Source organism: Equus przewalskii, chromosome 15 (assembly GCF_037783145.1).
Source record: "Equus przewalskii isolate Varuska chromosome 15, EquPr2, whole genome shotgun sequence".
NCBI classification, from domain to species: domain Eukaryota; kingdom Metazoa; phylum Chordata; class Mammalia; order Perissodactyla; family Equidae; genus Equus; species Equus przewalskii.
Genome location: NC_091845.1, coordinates 38,146,373 through 38,165,688, shown reverse-complemented (window position 1 = coordinate 38,165,688; position 19,316 = coordinate 38,146,373). Strand labels below are relative to the sequence as shown.

The window sequence follows — 19,316 nt, the reverse complement described above, 5'->3', positions numbered from 1 at the left end:
CAGATGAATAAGAGAGGGTGTTACAGAGTGCCCATACCCCAAGGGGTTCTGTAAGTCTGTGACACCTTGTTGCAAATGGACTCTCCACAGCCTTGGGATGGAGGCCTCAAAGCCTCTTGGTGCCAACTATCAGTTGAGCTGGGGAGAGGTAGCCCAGGTCTGAGGAAAGAGGTCCAGGTGGGCTGGGAACGTCCCCAGAGGAGATGAGGGTGACTGGGGTGGGGGAATGGGATGGGGGTCCTGGGTGGCAGGAGTACTGTCGCCATCTTACACTGTCACAGGGGAGATGATAGAGTGGGGATTCCCAGGCTGCTTGACTTTTGACTGGCATCACTGACTCCCTCCTCTCTGTCTGCAGAAGCTGCAGAGATCATGCGAGATATTGGCACTGCCATTCAGTTCCTGCATAGCCAGAACATCGCCCACAGAGACGTCAAGGTAAGGCTCCAGGACCCAGGTTGGGGGACCAAGGAGGGGAGTATCATCCACAATTCCTGATGGCTTCCAGCACCCACTAGATGGAGGCCAAGTTCCTTGATTGGCACTCAAGGCCTCTGCCTCCTGGCTCAGACTGCTCTTCTCAGCCTCTTCTCCCATGGTTCTAGCATACTCATTCTGCTCTTGCCAGATGGGTCTCCTTGTTTCCTTCAAACACTGTGTAATCCCAATAGCCATAAGAATAACTGAGTGCCTACCTCAAGCCAGTAGGCCCTGACAAGCATCTCATTTAATCCTCACCTAACCCTATGAGATATATGCTATTACCCATTTTACAGATGAGGAAACTAAGGCTCAGAGATTAAGTATTAAGTGTGTTGCCTAAGGCTGCAGTTGTTGTGCTGGGATTCATTCATTCATTTGTTCATTCACAATTACATCGTGAACATGTAATGTGCCAGGCCTCAGACTGGGGCTGCCTGGGACACTGTTGGGGCTTCTGTGAAGTAACAGCCATAGTTTCAAAAGATTAGGCCCTCTACTGCCAGCAATTTAAGGGAAAGAAGCCATGCTGGGAGGCAAGGAGGAAGGAGCAGAGGCAGTCCCTGGGCCTGCTTGCCCTTTCAGTGGATGGGCTTCAGAGATATTCTTGAAGCTCAGCTCTCCAAATTTCCTGTCCAGAGAGCACTGGGTCTTAGAGGTCATCAGGATCAGACAGATGAAATGCAAACTGAGGCAGCCCCGTATACACATGCGTGTACATGCCAGTCATCATTAGAGCAGAATCTGCAAGTCCTGGGCCCTCTGCCCCAAACCCAGAGCATTACCTCCCTAGGCTTATTTCCTCCTGAGCCTGGGCAGAGGAGAGCTGAGCGTCCAGCTGCTACATCAGGTCTTTCACCTGGCTGAGCATTGCCAACCCATACAGTTATCCTTTGATTCTTGATAGACGTGGAACCACGGCATACTCACCTTTGGAAATCTTGCTTTATTTTGGCCATGGTTTCCTTTTTTTCCCAAGGGGAGCAAAGCCTTCTGGAGAGGATATTTTCCCTTGTGTAGACCAAACCTGCTTCCCTGTTTTTATCCCAGTCCAAGGTCAGATCATCTCAAATAAAGCCTAAGAAATAGCTTTCACTGGCTCCAGACTGGAACTCCATCTGACACCCCGTCCTTCTGTCCCAGCTCTGTTTGAGGGTCTCTCCTGCTCCTCTCCATGGGCCTAGGTCTACCCATTCATTAAAAACCAGCTTCAAGGCTGCCTCCTCCATGCAGACCTCCCCACTGCCCTTGTTTCTCAGGCCTCTTTTTCCTCTGCAACGAAGAACTGCCTCTGTGCAGTTCCTGGGGCCTAGGCAGTGGGGGCTTCTCCTTGAGCAACCTCAGGTGGGGATGCTCTGCTGGCTCATTCTGGGTTGGGTGCAGAACATATGCTTGGCAACACTGGCTCGTGAGCAGCCTACCTTCCCCCTAGAACCCTCATTTTGGCATTTCATGGCAGCATCACCAACTTGGGCTCAGAAGTTCCTGTCCCTGGGCTCTCTGTGACACTTGGTTATTCACAGCCTTGGCTGAACACCTGCCTCAGTTTCCCCTCTTGGAAAGGCAGTATTACCTCCCAGCCACCTTGGTCTTCCATATTTGGCTCATGTTGTTTGTGGCCAAGGCCCAGGTCTTTTTAATGAGACGGACCTGGATCCTCCTGCATCGATTGGGGTGAGATGGGGAGGAAGTCTGGCTGAAGATCACCTTGGGACTCTGCCACCCTGGTGGCTAACTCTAGACCAATATTTTCTCTTCCTGGCTCAGCCTGAAAACCTGCTCTACACGTCCAAGGAGAAAGATGCAGTGCTCAAGCTCACTGACTTTGGCTTTGCCAAGGAGACTACCCAAAATGCGCTGCAGACACCCTGCTACACTCCTTATTATGTGGGTGAGTCCTTGGGACATGGTTTGTACCTCCCTACCCCCAGTGGACCCTGCTGTGGTGTGGGACAGCTGGTGGGTTGCAGAAGCCAAAGGGTTAAAGCCCAGTAAGGAGGGAGGGGAGGACTCTGACTGCATGGAGGCGGTGACGTGGGGGGCCGGAGGCTGCAAAAATATTCTCCCAAACTTCAGCTTCTGCTTTTGAAAATAGATCCAGGAAAATTCTGGCTGTGGCCTGTGAGCTGAATGACATCACAGCAGCTCTAAATATATACGTGATAAAAGGCTGCCATCAGCTCGGGACGGAGCCCAACCATGGTTGTTTTTCTCCAGTTTTTATCTTCCTGGGATTCATATTCAGAAAGTGGGCAGGCCTTTCCTCCTACAGTAGAGGGATACAGGGCACCAGCCACCTGCCTTGTGGGAGAGAGTCCCTTAGGCCAGGGCATGGATGGGACTTGGGGGTGTACACATTCTCATGCTTCCTGGAAAGCTCCCTGGTGCCCTGTAAGTGGGCAGCCCCCAGACTTGGAAAAGCCCCTGCTGAAAGTGCCCTTTACCTGAGTGGGGTGATGACTCACTCTACAGAGGGCTCTTTTCCCACAGGAGAGGCCTTCCAAGAAAGCTCCTTAATGGGGTGGGAAGCCCCCTGAGACAGCTGAAATTGCGCTCCTTTTACCAGGACAAGTTTTGCAATATTTTGACTTAGAGATCTTCTGGCCTACTCATCTCATTGCACAGTTGGGAAAACCAGACCAAGGCCCCATGGAATGGTAGCCAAGCTGACCTTGGAACCCAGAGCCCTGCCTCCAGCCCCTCCCTGCCATGACCTAGGCTGTGCGGTTAGGGAGGCAAGGGACTCAGGGAAGCTGATGGGCTGAGGCCCTCTCGCCTATGGCAGGACCCCTCCAAGCCCCAGACTGGCCTTCTCTCCCTCTCCTCCCTCACCAAGGCTGAGTCTGGCCCAAAGGAGCTAGGAGGGTATCATTCCTTACAGCCCAGCCTAAAAGTGAGTTTATTTTTTCTGGGAGCTATTTTTCCTCCCCCAACTTCACACACATGCTGCCTTCCCAGAAGGTGCCAGACACCAGTCTGCTCTGCCCCACCCACCCCCAGCCTGGGCACCTACTCCCCACCTTGCTCAGGCTTCAGGCTCCCGCCTGGCCTCCAAGACCCTTGGGGCTGAGAGCCCTCCTGTGCCCTCTGCCCTGGTAGCTCCTGAGGTCCTGGGTCCAGAGAAGTATGACAAGTCGTGTGACATGTGGTCTCTGGGTGTCATCATGTACATTCTGTGAGTACCACCACCTCCACCTCCTGCACCCCCCATGAACCTCAGTTCCACTTCTGCTGCTCCCCCCCACCCCCAACCTTGGTGAGGGCCTTGAGTGGGTCACTCCTCATGCAGACTGCCCTTCCCTTTTGGTCATGGACACCCCTCCTTCAGGCTGCCTGAAGGCCTCCCCATGCCAAAGGCAAATGGCATTCCTAGGATGACCTGGGAGTCCAGAGGGCTGCTATTATTCCTGTGGTTTCTGGCTGTCTGTCTCCCTAGTCAGGGACTTGGGGAGGAGAATGGGTCCACTCTGACGCTGCCCCCACACCTGTGCCAAATGACCTCCGCCCCTCCCCAGCCTGTGCGGCTTCCCGCCCTTCTACTCCAACACGGGCCAGGCCATCTCCCCAGGGATGAAGAGGAGGATCCGCCTGGGCCAGTATGGCTTCCCCAGTCCTGAGTGGTCGGAGGTCTCTGAGGATGGTGAGTGAACCTCTCTGCCCCAGCTTGGCCCATTAAACCCCATCAGCCTTCATTCTGGGAGATACAACTTTGGTGTCAAACTAATTTATGTTCAAATCCTGGATCCCCCATATCCCAGCTGTGTGACCCTAGGGTCAAAAAGACCCTAATCTTTTTGAACCTCAGTTTCTATATCTGCTAAATGGGCTCAAAACTTGCCTCCTCAAAACTTCCTCTAACTCCTGTTGCTCATTCTTATTTTCCCTTTGGGGACCACAAACATGTCTGCCCTGTGTCAGTTATCTATTGCTGGTTAACAGATTACCCCCAATGCTTAGTGGCTTAAAACAGGAAACAATGACCAGCCCATTGTTTCTGTGGGTTAGGAATTTGGGAGCATATGCAGAGCTTGTGGTCTACGTGGAGAGATGGGGTGATGACTGGCTCTGAGGAACTTTGCAACCTCACCACTCCTCTCTCTTCCCCAGCCAAGCAGCTGATCCGCCTCTTGCTGAAGACGGACCCCACAGAGAGGCTGACCATCACGCAGTTCATGAACCATCCTTGGATCAATGTGAGCTCCTCCTCATCCTGTGGCTGGCAGGGTGGAGAGCTGGAACAGGGCTGCCAGGCAGGAGGTTGATGGCTCTGGAGGCCCTGGCATGGGCCACAGATGTGTAGTAGTGCCCCACCTACACCCTGACTTTGCCACTATTCCAGTCAAGCTCCTTTATCTCCCTGAGCCTTGGTTTCCCCATCTGAGACTGGGAGAAAGGGAGTGGGTGGAGGAGCTAGTGCTGTCCCAGGTGCCTGCAGGTTCTAATCCATGGGCTTGGGGCTGCTTTCAGCAATCAATGGTGGTGCCGCAGACCCCACTTCACACGGCCCGAGTGCTACAGGAAGACAAAGACCACTGGGATGAAGTTAAGGTGGGTGGACTCTGCCCCGGTCTCCTTGTATGTTCCAGGGTTTTGGAAAAAGTGACTCCAGGGTAATGGCTACCCAGAGCTTGGGTCTTCGGCCCTTCCCCCATACCTGGAGCACAAGGTGTCAGTGACTGCACCAGTGGTCCACCATGGCACTCAAAGCATTGGGCTGCACTACCCTATTCAGGGAGGTGCTCCTGATTCACTCCTTCAGTGAAGAGGGGCTTTGGGCCAGGGGCTCATTGAAGGGGTTTTGGTCCCAAGCTTTGGCCATAACGCCTCTTATAGTCTATGACATTTGGGAGGGTGGTCAGCCTGGTTTTAGGCTCAGCAGAGACCAGGTTTGAGCATATGGAGCAGCAGCTCAGAGCCCCAGGGCACCCACGTACAATCTTCAGGCCCCAGTGCCCTGAGTGCCCAACAAGATGGCCTTCCCTGCAGGCCTTGTGGTTCTGAACAGGTGACATTGATCTAGGTCCTTGCCCTATCTACCCTTGGTGTGTCCTAGGAAGTCTCCATACTTTCTGTGCCTTAGTGGATAAACTCAGTGTCCACAACAAAGGACTATAGTGAGGATTATGTGACTCAAAGAGATGAGCCCAGCACTGGGCACACAGTGGGCACTTGGGCAGCAAAGGTTGTCACTGCCATCACAGTCATTACTAAGTGGTGCCCAGGCAGGAGGGTGATGGCTCTTGACGTCAGTGCATCCTGACCTGCCCTATACCTGTCGCCAGGAGGAGATGACCAGTGCTCTGGCAACCATGCGGGTGGACTATGACCAGGTGAAGATCAAGGACCTGAAGACCTCTAACAACCGGCTCCTCAACAAGCGGAGGAAGAAGCAGGGAGGCAGCTCCTCGGCCTCACAGGGCTGCAACAACCAGTAGCTCATGGGGCCTTGGAGGAGCTGGCCTCTCAGCCTGGGGAACAGACTGGAGTGTGCTGAAGCCCTGACCCCCCAGCACCCAGGGTCATTTTTTTAACAAAAGGATTATTTTGTTGTGTTTTAATGTGTCACTTGGAACTTCAGGATGGGGGACCATGACCCCAAACCTCCTTGGGAACCCCAGAGAGGGGCCAGAGCCTGGGGGCCAGGGAGCCACCTGCTGTAGCTGTAGCCCCTTTGGCCAGAGTGGCCCGAGTGAGCCAGGGCTCAGTCCCGCCCTGGGGCATGGCCTTAGACTTCTGGGCCAGTGGGAGTTGTGGCTTCCCTCCTTCCATGGAGACACTCCCATGTAGGGTAGGCAGATGGGCCTGGCCCTGGGAAAGGCATCCGGCCATTGGTTGCCATGGTGACCAGGGATAGAGTTGCTGTCTGTGAATGCTGAGTGAGTGAGCAAGGGAGAGAGAAGAGGCAATTGAGGTTCTGCCTCTGTCTTCTCGGGGAGGCTGATCTCCCTCACACTGCTTGCCCCTCTCAGGCTCCCCACTCTTTGGTGTCCCTGAGGCAATAGGGTTAGTCTGCCTGCCTCCTGGGTGGTTCAGCCCTGTCTTGCTGCAATCCCATCCCACAGGGCCCTTGGAGCTCTCCCTCCATGGAGTCCCTGGGCCCAGCCATCCTGTTACTACCTACCCCCTACCCAAAGAGTGGCCTCTCATCTCAACTGAGGGTGGGAGGTATTTTTAACCTTTTTCTACTGTGGAAAATGTTACTGTGACAAAAGCCATCACAGGATCCCAGACAGGACTCCATAATGGTTCATCTTCCACCCTGTCCTGATGGATGACAGGGGCTGTCTCTTGGTGTATTTTTATGAGAGTGGATGGCTGGGGGTAGGGCCAAGAGGCTCCCCATTAATCAGGGGTCTCTTTCTATATTCCGGGTGAGACCTGAGGCTGCTGACTGATGCTTAGAAGGTCTGGCCCTGGCTTCAGCCTGAGTCAGAGCAGAGAGGGTCCCTTCCTTGCTGGTTCAGGCTTACCTAGCCCCCCACTGCCCAGGGTAGCCTTCGAGTGCTAAGTGCCTGATATGGGCCTGATAAGTGCCTGACACTCAGGTTTCTGGTTCCTGACCCCTCTCACACTGGCTGGGAAACCCCAGACCACATCAGATAGGACAACACTGCTGAATTTTACATCCAGATATTAATAAACACCATTTTGGCATTTTCTTCTGCCTCCTGGGTTTCTCTTTGTTTACGTGAGTGGACAAAAGTGGCCCAAGGGCAGGTGCTCATGCCTACTAGTGATTTCACCCCTCCTGGAGAGGGTGCCTCAGTCCTAGTAAGCATGCCAGGCTGAGTCCAGGGCCACTGTGGCCTCGCCAGGCATGGAAAGGTCAGAAGAGCTGAGGGATGGCAGCTGCCCGATGCCACCAGCTCTGCGCCGCTCTGGTGCACTGTGTGTGTGACACCCACCCCCCCGCCCCGTGTGTGCTAGCGTCTGCCCACAGTGGCCACTCTCAGCTGCGTGCCAGCCTGCTGAAGGGCGGGCAGAGTGCCTGCTGCAGCGCTGAGCTATTTTCAGAAGCTGCCAGATTTCATTTGGCAGCGAGAATGTCGGGGAGGGGAGGAGGCGGGACGCTGGAGACTGTCTTTTGACTACTCCAGCAACAGAGCACTCTCAGCCCTGGGGAGCCCTTGTGGGCAGCCTTGAGGGGGGCCCTGACTGTGGCATGTTCCCCCAGCTCCTATCTCGAAAACTCCCAGTTTTCCAAGAGCTCATCTGGCACCCACAGCACTCCCTTCTCCACCCACTTCCCCTCAGGGTGTGGGGGAGGGTGTGGTGATGTTAGAAGGCAGGAATAGGCACACACTCCTGAGATGTGCTGCTTCCTAGCCTGGCGACCTTGGATAAGTCCCCCAACTTTCCCAACTCAATTTCCTTAACTCTATAGTGGGGATGATAGTGCCCACCCGGTAGAATCATCAGGGGGATCTGGGCAGATGATGTGTGTGAGGTACTTAGCGGGGTGCCTGGTGCATAATTGGCATCCAGCACCCATTTGCAACCCCAGCATCCTTAGCCATCAGGAAGGAGAGAAATACCTAAAGTTGCTCAAGGGAGAAGCAATCCAGCCTCAAATCTACCTCTGGGACTTTCCACCTGGAAAATTAGGTCTTCTCTACCCATGGGGTCTCACTCCCAAGGGCCTGCTCTCCAGAGCAGCATCATATGGGTTTCCTGGGCCTCAGTTCCAGCCCTGGGCTTTAAAGAGAGGGGCAACTCTTCTGAAGGGCCCTTGGGCTCCCCAGATGAATTCTAGGGGCCTTACAAAGCCTGTGGTTCAAACCAGCCCTTGTCGTGTACTCCGTCCAGTGAAATGCTGGCCAGATGCAAAGGCAGATAGATTCTCTCTAGTCACAAAGCTGCAAGGGAGCAGACAAACTCCTTCACTTGGCTACTGAGCACCACTTTGCCTGAGACTGGTGTTGGGTGCCAGGCAGGCCACTCATGGGAGAGAAGGACAAAATATCACACAAGTAAGTATTGAATCATGGGCTTGATATGGTCTGTGAAGGAAGGAATTGGCTTGAGAAGGAGCTGTCATGGGACAGTTTAAACCAAAGAGGGAATTTATGCACCCCAGTGGCTAGGGAGGGTGCCTGATAGGTTACAGGATTGAAGGCAGAACTGCAGATACCAGGGCCTTAGGGACAGAGGGACTCTGTGCACCCTTCAGCTCTGCCTGTCTGTGCTTCTCCCTGGGGCTGGCCTGGATCTTCTGCCTGCACAGCCTTCTCCACGTGCAAGACCACGGCTGCAGCAGCCTCAGAGGGAGGCACTTGCTCAGATGTCTGCATGCCAGTCCCAGGGAAAGAGTCTTATCGGCCATATTTGGCCCATTGGTGTTGTGGGGGAGGGGCATGCCCCTTCCTGTGACTGGAAACAGAGATAGTTAGCAGAGGAGAGGATGGAAGGATTGCCCCCATGTCTCCCACATCTGCTTGGTGGCCACTTCTAGGAGCCCATGAGGAGTCTGGCCCAGCGACAAGCCCAACCCAGGGCCTGACCCCTTGATCTCTGGCATCAGGTGCAGCTCCCACAAGCCAAGGCCTCAGTGTGGCTGCTGTGAAATGGGAGCAAATTCCTGACAATCAGTTGGTATCAGGTGAACTAAGAAACCAAATGGCCACACGTTCACATCCACCTGTTCAGACACAGGTATTTCATGGGCTCCATGGAGCTTCCCTGGGAACTTTCAATAAAGAATCCATAAGAGGCAAATACACGTGTGTGCGCATGTGTGTGTGACATTTCTTTCCAGTGATACTCCCCCTGACCCAGCTGACAGCAGAGTTCTCTGTCTTGCAAACCTGGTGCTGGCTGGCTTCCAGCAGCCTGGCTTATTGCTATTCCACACCAGCTCCTCTCCGCCCTCAATTCAGCCCCTCCACTGCAGCATCAGAATTGAGTCTCAAAATGCAGCTTGCTGCAACCTCTGCAGGGGTCTCAATGCTTCCAGGCCTGCTTGAAACTCTCTCTCACTGGCGAGCATGGGGATGAAGCACAGGACCTGGGTAGCTGTGCCTGGAACTGGCTGCCTTGGGCTATGCCTTTGCATCACAGCTCATAGCTGCCACCAAACCCAGGGTAAAATTCTTCCCTTTGTCCTACTGGGCAGCCAGCATGTTCACCCCTTGGAATGGAGGCCAGCAGGCAGGGAAGGTTTTGGGAAGCCTACCTCCCACCCTGTGTGTGGGGTGGGGTGGGGTTATTTAGAGCTGGGAGACTTGAGCTTTGGTTTACATGAGGCCTTGGGCAAGGCTGTTCCACAGATTTTTGAGGCTCCCCATCAGTAAAATGAGACATCGATTAATCAAGGCCAGATCCTTCTGGCATCCTTGGCAGACATGCTGCCACCCGTTGATGAATTATGAGAATGCTGTATGGTCTCACACTTTGCTGGGCCTCAGTTTTGTTTCGTTTTTCTTTTGTTTTTAAATTTTATTTTTGGGAGGGGCCTCAGTTTTCTTATCTCTTAAAATGGGAATAAACCTTACAAGAGTGGTGATAAACAAATGGCAAGCAATAGGATGTGTTGGAGTATATGAGGAAACCATTTGGTGTAAAACTAATTTGGCCTAAGTTGAGCATGCATTGTATATCTGCTTTAAGCATTTGCTATGTCCCAAAGATAAGAACAAATGCCCTTAAGCTAAAGGTGCAACTTTCCCCACATTGGCATTTCCTTGAGGATAAGCATCTCCCCCTAGTCTAGAAATTGATTGCTGCACTCACCTGTGACCACTCAGCTCAAGACAACAGACCCGCTACCTGCAGTGTTCATCAAGATAGCAGAACTACTACCTGCTGTGTCCATCAATCACTGTGCTGACAGGGCAATCTTGTGACTATTGTAAAAGTGACTTTTCAATCATTTGTGATACATGCTCTTTGACTGTAACCACTCTGGACACCCTCACTTTGGAGTGCTCCATTCCTTTGTGGAAGGACTCTCTCGGGCTATATGGTCCTCAAATCTGGCTCATAATAAACTCATCCCAATTTTGATTTATAGATTGGTAATGGATTATTTGTGTTGACAGTAGGCAGGGCTGCAGTGGAGAAGGGGAACAGGGTGGCCAAGCCCAAAGGCCCTGGTCACTAGTACAGCCCAAGTGTCTGCTAGTTGACACACCAAGAAGCCAGCACTCTGCCAGTTCTGCTTTCACTCCGTTTCTCCTGACCAGGAGGAGGCAGACGGTGACTCAAGGAACCAGTTTCCTGGAGCTCAGAGCAGCTGATCAGAGCAGGTTAATTAGGGTGTAGGGCCACCTGCTGGTCACCCGGGTGAGCATTCAGTAGATGCCTACTGTGTGCCGGAGCCTGAGGAAGCTGTGGTACTGTCTGGGTAGGGGGGAAGACCACAATCTCATAATGAACAGCTACCATTTACTAAGTACCTACTGTGTGCTCGGGCTTTGCTGGGGCTTTACATGGGTCATCCCACTTAGTCCTCACATTGCCATCTTATGCCTGGAGAAACCGAAGCTCAAGCTACTGCTCTTTTTGCTAGAGGAGAGTAGAGGAAGGAATGCTTCTTTTGGCTGGGGACAATCATAGAAGGCTTCCCAGAGGTGGTGACATGCAAATCTGAATGGCAAGCCAGATTTGGATAGACAAAGATTTGAGAAAAGGGATTCCAGCTGGCAGGTATAAGGTGAGGCAAGGAGAGGAGGCAGGAATGGGATGTACCTGTGTGAAGAACAGAAAACAAGTCTGTTTACTGGGTGAGAGGCAGCCATGGCAAGAAGTTCTCTCATTTCGTCATCCCATCTCCTGCAGGAAGTCAGGGTGGGAATCTCAGGGGTGAGACAGTGGGCATCCGGTGGCAGCTTCTCCTTCTTAGTTCTCCAGGGCAATCTCATGTGTGGCGAATGCATTCTCCCCTCCCCGCATACACATGTGCCTCCCCTAAAGATATACCCAGCTTTTAATGCTGATTTGTCAAACAATCTGTCTACCTCCTCTTGCTGCTGTGGCATTTTCAGGTGGTTCCAGAGTTGGTTGTCGGGGGCCAGATCTTTTCATATTGGACTCCCTAGACCCTCAGAATGTCATTGAGGAGTCCCAGGGTCCTCCACCCCTGCTTCTAATAGTGCCATTTTGTATATTGGAGTTTCTCCTGAGATTTAATTTGAACAAGAGTTTATGTGCTTTAAAAAAAAGTTTGTGGACCACTGAACTAGACACTTCGAGAAATTTATCTCAAATCCTGCAGGTAGGCATTATGATCCCATTTTACAGATGGGAAACCAAGGCTTAGACTGGCTAAGTAGCTTGCTGAGGTCCACGACTGGGCTCTGACATGGCAAACTGGCTACAAGATTATCCTTTCTCCCTTTGTCCCTGCCCCCAGAGAGTCCAGACTCCTTGAGGACAGGCGGACAACAGCCTCCTGCGCTGTCTGCACTGCAACTGAGTGCTAATGAGAGGAACAGAGATGGCTGGGTGATCATGGTTCTCTTAGGCAGGCTTGCTTTCCTTTTTCTGGTGGGGAGTTCAGAGAAAATTGGGGCAAAGAGGAGGTTATGGGGATCAAGAGGCATTGGGGAGCCTGTCTTATCCCCCAAAACCTGCCCTTGCTGCAGGAGCAGTGTGGATAAAGCAGATTACATGCCCATCCCAGCCTTCATCTGTGTTCACAGGAAGTCAGGGAGACCAGCAAGCCAATCCACCTTGAGACCTGGCAGAGATTCTCTGTGCAGGGGTGAGGCAGGCCCTTCAGCTACTCCCTGGAACAGCCCCCTAGTGTGGAAACCCTCCCCAGCGCAGCCTCACTTCCAGGTGATGGGACCTTGCCTCATGGGCCATTTCTCCCCACCTGGGCTGCTGGAGCTGGATGGAGATCTCAGGGTCCACTGAGGAATGGCCAGGTGAGTGAGGGCCCAGCCTACTCAGCTCTGGGCCTGGCCTGCTCCAGTCACACACTGGAGCCCATGTTTTAAGCACCTAGAATGAGCCAGGAACATCTCACACAAGACCTCGTTTACACTTCTGCTCTTCCATTAGTCCTCCTAGGCAGGGGATATGCCCACCTTGCAGACAAAGTCACTGAGGCTTGAGAGGCACTGGGATAAAGTGCCCAGGTTCCTACATGTGGGGTGTGGCAGAGCCAGGGTCTGAACTCAGAAGCATGGGGCTCTATACTCCCCTCCCTGACAGGAAGGCAGTCTCTGCCCAGAGAATCCCAACCCAGGTCTGACCCCTTCCCTGATCTGGCCTGGCTAGAGGTGTCACAAATTTGCCCCTCATTTCCCCTGATCTTCTGTGCTCTTGGCTGCCAGAGGAAGGGCTCTTGGGGGTGACCTCCCATGCCTTCCTGCCCCTGAACCTGAGCAGGGAGTGCAGGGCACCTCTCAGCATGTTTTAAGGTCAGAGCACTTCCCTGCAGATGAGAGAGAAATTGGGCCAGCTCACATAGCTTGTGGTCCCCTCCCAGCTCTGCCCTGTGACCTTGGAAAACTCCCTTAACTTCTCTGAGCCCATCTCTTCATTAGAATGTGTGGACAGGGACACCTACCCTGGACTATGACACTGTGAAATGTAAGGCACGATGCCCTGCAGAGCTTAGAGGTCCTGAAAAATGTCACTGTGGGGTGTGGTGGTATATTGGGAAGTATTGAGTTGTAGGCTAAAAGTCTTCAGAAAGGAGGCTGTCTTCCTGGGAAAAGCTCAGTCAGTTCCTGTCTGATCAAGCTGCCCACCTGCCCTTGGGGCCTCTTTCTCTGAAGGTCCCTGCCAGGCCAGGGCATAGTGGGCTGTGCAGTGAGGCTGGCCAGGGTTTCTAGGGGTGATAGGTGAGACAGAGGAGGCTCTGCCCAATAGCAGCCAGACAGGTCCAGAGAATCCCTCCTCACAGGGTCATGAAGGGATCCAGGGATTGTGGGGCACAGGGCTAGTCACCCACTAACCAGATGAGAGGATGGGCTGTCCCAGAGTGTCTGCTCTGAGCAGGCTTCCCTGGGCTATGGGCTGGGGCAAGCTAGGCAGATGAACTCCTTCTCCAGTGACAGAGCCCATAGCCAAAGTGGGGTATCAGACAAGGACACGAGGGTCAGTGTAGGTCTCTGAGAAGGGGACATTCAGTTGAGGATGAATGACAAGAAGTTGGCTGTAAGAAGAGCAGGAAGAAGGGCATTCCAGGCAGAGAGAATAGCAAGAGCAAAGGCCCTGGGCCTGAAAAGACCTTTGAGTACCTGAGGAGCACAATATGCCTGGAGAGTGCTGGTCTGGTTCAGCCCCCCTTGGACAGAAGTGAGTGTGTGGGCAGCCTTATGGGGCCCCAGGAAATTTGGATTTTTGGAGTGTCTTTCTCTATGCCCTGCCATTGACCACCCTGAACAGGGTCTGGCCTATGGCTCAGGACGGCTTGGCCAGATGTAAATCAGCCCTCACCTGGCCCTCAATTCTACAGATGGAACGTCAGTTCCTGAGGTGGCTTTAATATCTAATCGTTGGCAATAAACTGAACCCACTAAACTGTGGATGCAAAGCTCGTTGGGGCTGTTAACACCGGCAAAGCCAGTGGCCGTGTCTGTTTCCACACTGAGAAGATGCAATAAGATATAACTCACCTCGAGATAGATTCTGATCTAGATAGAGATAGGGCCCTGCCCTCTGGGCCTGGGAGAGAGGGGTGTCAATTCCTCTTAGTGAGCTCCTGTAACTGGGTTCATCTTATTGGAGTTATGTAAATGTTTGGGTGGAAGATCTTGGGGTGAGGGCTGTGTAGAGATTCTCAGCAATAGTTATGCACCATAATCTCAGCCGGTAGGAGACAAGACCCTTCTTTTCCTAGTCCATGTGTCAATACAAGTCGGGAACCGGGGCTGGGAGCACTGACAAGGGAGGAGGGGACCCCAAGGTGTTCTTCCCAGGACAGGCACCCCTCCTCCTACGCCTGCCCTTCAGAGCCTGCCCTTGGAAGGTTTTCTTCCTTCTGTTGCTTTGGAGGTCAGGTGGGTTTCCTCAGAGGGCTAATTCCATGGAATAAATCCTGCCCACCTGAAACTGGGAGGGCTGCCTGGAGGAGGCAAAGATGTATTGGGTGGGAGGAGGTTTAGGGGAGGGGCAGGCAGCCAGGTTCTGCCCTCTAGAAGCGAGGCGGCCAGAAGTTAGCTGACTCATCCAAGGTCACACAGAAGGTTAGTAGTGGAGCTGTGAACAAAAGAAGGCTCCCTGGAGATGGCCCTAAGTTTGGGGGCAGGGAAGAAGCCATCATGACTGGAGGGACTTAGAAGAGCACGTGGGTTCCAGCTTCAGGGATTCTCATGTTTCCTCTTCAGAGACCAATTACATGGAGGGAAAAGCGGTGCTTTTCGGGCCTCTGCACTTTCTCTCCTCTGTGTGTGTCCTCCTGCATTGGCCAAATCCAGCCCTCCAAGGACAGGAGTGGATCCAGGAACAGCTAAAATCAACACAGGTGGGATGGGCAGGCGGTTGTAGTCAGAATATGAGAAGATCAGAGCCAGAAAGTGCCTTATCACATTTAATTTCCATTTTATAAAAGAGAAAATTGAGGCTCACAAGCCAGCCCCTCAGCCTAGACTGTCTGCTCCCATGCGTGCAGCCTGCTTGTCCACTAGTGTGCTCACCTTCTTTTCCCTAGCTTCAGAGTTCCCTCTCAGGTCCTCCTGGCTCTCACCTTCTTCTGCAGAGCTGTTTTCCCTTTCTGCTTGTTTCTAAATAGGACTTTATCAGTGACTGTGCTTAGGGCCTCTATGCCTCTTAATTAGGCTTCCTTGGGTTTCCTTTCCAGAGGCTTTTGGGTGAAGGGAGTATCAGTGCTTGGCCCCGGGATCAGGTATAAGGAGCTCTGCCATGGCACAGAGAGAAGGACAGGTGTGCAGGGAGGCGGTGCTGGGGGTGCTGGGCTGCCAGTGTCTAGAGAGCCTGAAGGCCTAGGGGATATGACTGACCATCAGCGCTGGCTCACATCCATCCTTGGTTAGAGTCTTCTCCTTGACAAGACCTCCCTGGGGCATTCTTAAACAAGCTCCAGGTCTTTGTCAGGGAAGCCAAGCAGTTCTCATGCTGGCAAGCCCTTTGGGTTGCCCCTGCCCTGGGATTTCCTATCCAGTGGAAAGAGGAAGGAAAACTCACGTTATGGATGCTAGAACCCTCAGTCCATGTGACCCTGGCAGCAATCCTAAGAGGCAGGTGCCCTTCTCACCCATTTCCCAGCTGAGACTCCCTCTGATGAACCAGGTCTGCTAAGGCTTCATAGCCCATGCTAGTCCCTTGACCCTAGGGTGCCCCTGGTGCTGCCAGAAGTTCCCTGGGGCCTTCATCTTCAGAACCTGTCTCAGTCTGGATGGCACTTACCTTTACTACGGGCTCCTTGAGTAATGCGGCTACAGCTTAGTTTGGGGACCTTGACCCCAGCTGGGCACTCCTAACAGTCTCTCACTGGCCAGTGGGTGCCAGGACCAATGGCTGCTGACACTTTCCCCACTGCTCAAGAAGCCCTTGAGATTCTCTCTGAATCTAGACAAGAGCTCAAAAATGTAGGCCATACCCTAGAGGTGTTGGGGGTGGAGAGGAAAGTTTCCTCTACTGCCTTCTCTTCCAAAGTCTCTTCCACAGCTTCCAGACTTATCCTCACGAATGTCACGGTCCTAGGTCTGGCACTGTCTATTATAGGTTCTGCAGAAGGTTGAAGTTTAGCCCCTCAGAGACTCTGGCCACTGCTCTTTCCTGATAAAGAGAAGGGGTTTTTGTGTCAGGAAACACTTGGAGCTCTGTGGCTGGCTGCTGTGTGTGATCTTGAAACAAGTCTCTTCTCCTCTTTGGAATCTCAGTTTCCTTGCCTGTAAAATGGCCGCAGTGATCCTTACAGGGTTCTTGGGAGGGCTCAGCGTGAGAACATATGAGAAAACACCATAATCAGAGTCTGCTGCTCAAAGAGTTGAGTTACTCCAACTCAACTGGTGGGAGTCGTGGTGGGGCTGGACCATTTCTAGTGTGAGGAAGGAAAAAGGGTCTAGAGGGGAGGTAGCATCTGTTCTGACAGAAAGGGCTAGGTCAGCTAGGAATCCAGAGGCTCCTCTGCCTTGCCAAGGCCTCTGCAGTACAGACATTGAGGGTGGTCTGCAATTTACCCAGAAGAGTTTCTAACAGTCAAAAGCTTGGGGTCCAGGGAGCCAGGAGAAAACAATGTTGGGAAGCCAGCAGCCAGCTTAGAGGAAACAGAGGGTAGGTGGAGGGAGAAGGAGATGCGTTCCTCTTCTCCAAAGGCCACACGTGTGCTCCTGAACTTGAGTCATCCCTCAGGCCTTGAGTGTTTGGGAGTCAGTCTCCCACCCTCTGCCCCCAGGACCAGTTGACAGGGATGAGGAGCCTTCATATTTGGTGAGGGCCAAGGACCACCTCCCAAACACAAGACAAACCTTGAAGGTACTATCTGGTTCTAGGCTTAAGGAGGGAAGACTTCAGCCCCCTGTTCCAGCCTTATCCCCTGGCAGTCTTGGTCCATCTCCCTGAGCACAGATCTACACGCCCTCCTGCTCTGAAGGGCCAGATTTCTGAGCCCAGCAGCCAGAACCTGCCTTGGACCTGATGAATGAATCAGATCAAATACATGCAGTATGCTCCCAGGCCTGACTTATCCAACCCCTCCAGACCACGCCAGAGGTAGAGCTATGGAAACATCCACACCTTCATTCCCACAAGGAATAGCATTGGGTCTGTGATAGGTTCTAAGAACAGACTATAGGTTTGTCAATCGGCCACTGTTATGGTCAAACAAGCAGCTTCCAAAGTTTGTTTTTGAGGTATAATTTATAAAAAGTGAAATCTTAAGTGTAAAGTTAGGTAATTTTAAACTAACGAATATACTCCGGTAATGAGGATTCCAGTCAGGGATATAGAACATTTCCATCACCTCAGAAAGTTCCCAGTAATCCCCCACTGTGGATCGTGATCTGATTTCTATCACAAGAGATAGTTTTTGCCTATTCTAAGAAGTTCATATAAATGGAATGATACAGGATGGAAGTATGTAGGTTTTTGTGTCTGGCTTCTTTTGCTTCTTTTTGAGATTCATCTATGTTGTTGTGTTAGTAGTTCTTTCCTTTCTATTGTTCTTTTTTATTTTTTATTCCATTTTATGAATATACCACAATTTGGTGCTTATTGGGTTGTTCCAGTTTTTGGCTATTATGAGAAAAGCTGCTATGAACATTTATATATAAATCTTTGGACTTGTGGATATATGCTTTCACTTATTTTGGGTAAATTCTTGGGAATGAAAAGGCTAGTAAATACCTAGAAGTGAAATTTCTGGACATACATTAAGTGTATGTTTAACTTTTTAAGAAGCTTCCAAGTTTCAAAAGTGGTTGTATCATTTTACATTCCCACCAGCAATTTATGAGACTTCCTGTTGCTCCACATCCTCTTCAACATTTGGTGTTATCAGTCTTTTATTTTTCTGAGGAAGATTGGCACTCAGTTAACATCTGATGCCTATGTTCCCCTTTTTCTTTTTGCTCAAGGAAGATTAGCCCTGAGCTAATCTGTGCCATGTGTGCCAATCTTCCTCCACCTTATACGTGGGTCGCCACCACAGCATAGCTGACAAGTGGTATAGGTTTGCACCTGGGATCCAAAGCTGTGAACCCAGGCTGCTGAAGTGGAGTGTGCCAAACTTAACCACTGTGCCATGGGGCTGGCCCCTGGTGGTGTCAGTCTTTTTAGTCTTCGCTATTCTGATGGATTTGTAATGGTATTTCATTGTAGTTTTTTTTTTTTTTTAAAGATTGGCACCTGAGCTAACAACTGTTGCCAATCTTCCCCCCCCCGCCCCCCCGCCCCCCCCGCCCAGCTTTATCTTCCTAAACCCCCCGTACATAGTTGTATATCTTAGTTGCAGGTCCTTCCATTTGTGGGATGTGGGACACCGCCTCAACGTGGCCTGACGAGCAGTGCCATGTCCGCGCCCAGGATCCGAACCCTGGGCTGCCGCAGCGGAGCGCGTGAACTCAACCACTCGGCCACCGAGCCAGCCCCTCATTGTAGTTTTAGTTTGCATTTCTCTAGTGATTAATGATGTTGGGGAATTTTCATGTGATTATTGGGGCCATTTGTATATCTGTTCAAGTCTTTAACATATTTTCAAACATTGTGTTGTTTGCCTTTTTTTTTTGTTTTTTTTTTTTTAAAGATTTTATTTATTTATTTATTTTCCCCAAAGCCCCCCAGTACATAGTTGTATATTCTTCGTTGTGGGTCCTTCTAGTCGTGGCATGTGGGACGCCGCCCCAGCGTGGCCAGATGAGCAGTGCCATGTCCGCGCCCAGGACCCGAACCAACGAAACACTGGGCTGCCTGCAGCAGAGCGCGCAAACCCAACCACTCGGCCACGGGGCCAGCCCCCGTGTTGTTTGCCTTTTTATTATTAAGTTGTAGAAGTTCTTTATATATTCTGGATTCACATCCATTGTCATACATATGTTGGGAATGTTTTCTCCTACTCCATGGCTTACCTACTCATTTTCTTTCTCCCTTCCTTCCTTCCTTCCTTCCTTCCTTCCTTCCTTCCTTCCTTTCTTTCTTTCTTTTTTTTGTTTTTTGAGGAAGATTAGCCCTGAGATAATATCTGCCAATCCTCCTCTTTTTGCTGAGGAAGACTGGCCCTGAGCTAACATCCATGCCCATCTTCCTCTACTTTATATGTGGGACGTCTGCCACAGCATGGCTTGCCAAGTGGTGCCATGTGCACACCCGGGATCCGAACCAGCGAACCCCAGGCTGCCGAAGCATAACGTGCCCACTTAACCAGTGCACCACCAGACTGGCCCCCAACCTGCTCATTTTCTTAATGGTGCTTTTGATGAGCAGGA

At 51.9% G+C, this 19,316-nt stretch overlaps 1 protein-coding gene across 4 annotated transcripts in view; it reads left to right on the top strand.

Annotated features, from left to right (window-relative positions):
• Window positions 1-7,138, top strand: part of MAPKAPK3 (MAPK activated protein kinase 3) — a 29,627-nt gene extending 22,489 nt beyond the window's left edge. For 2 of the 4 annotated variants that reach the window (XM_070577093.1, XM_070577094.1), the window contains exons 5-11: window positions 359-438; window positions 2,248-2,371; window positions 3,580-3,655; window positions 3,996-4,120; window positions 4,588-4,673; window positions 4,948-5,028; window positions 5,763-7,138. In XM_070577093.1, coding sequence (XP_070433194.1) covers window positions 359-438; window positions 2,248-2,371; window positions 3,580-3,655; window positions 3,996-4,120; window positions 4,588-4,673; window positions 4,948-5,028; window positions 5,763-5,915 — 725 coding nt within the window. In that variant the 3' untranslated portion in view covers window positions 5,916-7,138. The remainder of the gene's footprint in view (window positions 1-358; window positions 439-2,247; window positions 2,372-3,579; window positions 3,656-3,995; window positions 4,121-4,587; window positions 4,674-4,947; window positions 5,029-5,762) is intronic. The other 2 variants (XM_070577095.1, XM_070577097.1) reach the window with 1 other exon arrangement.
• The last annotated feature ends 12,178 nt before the right edge of the window (window positions 7,139-19,316 follow it).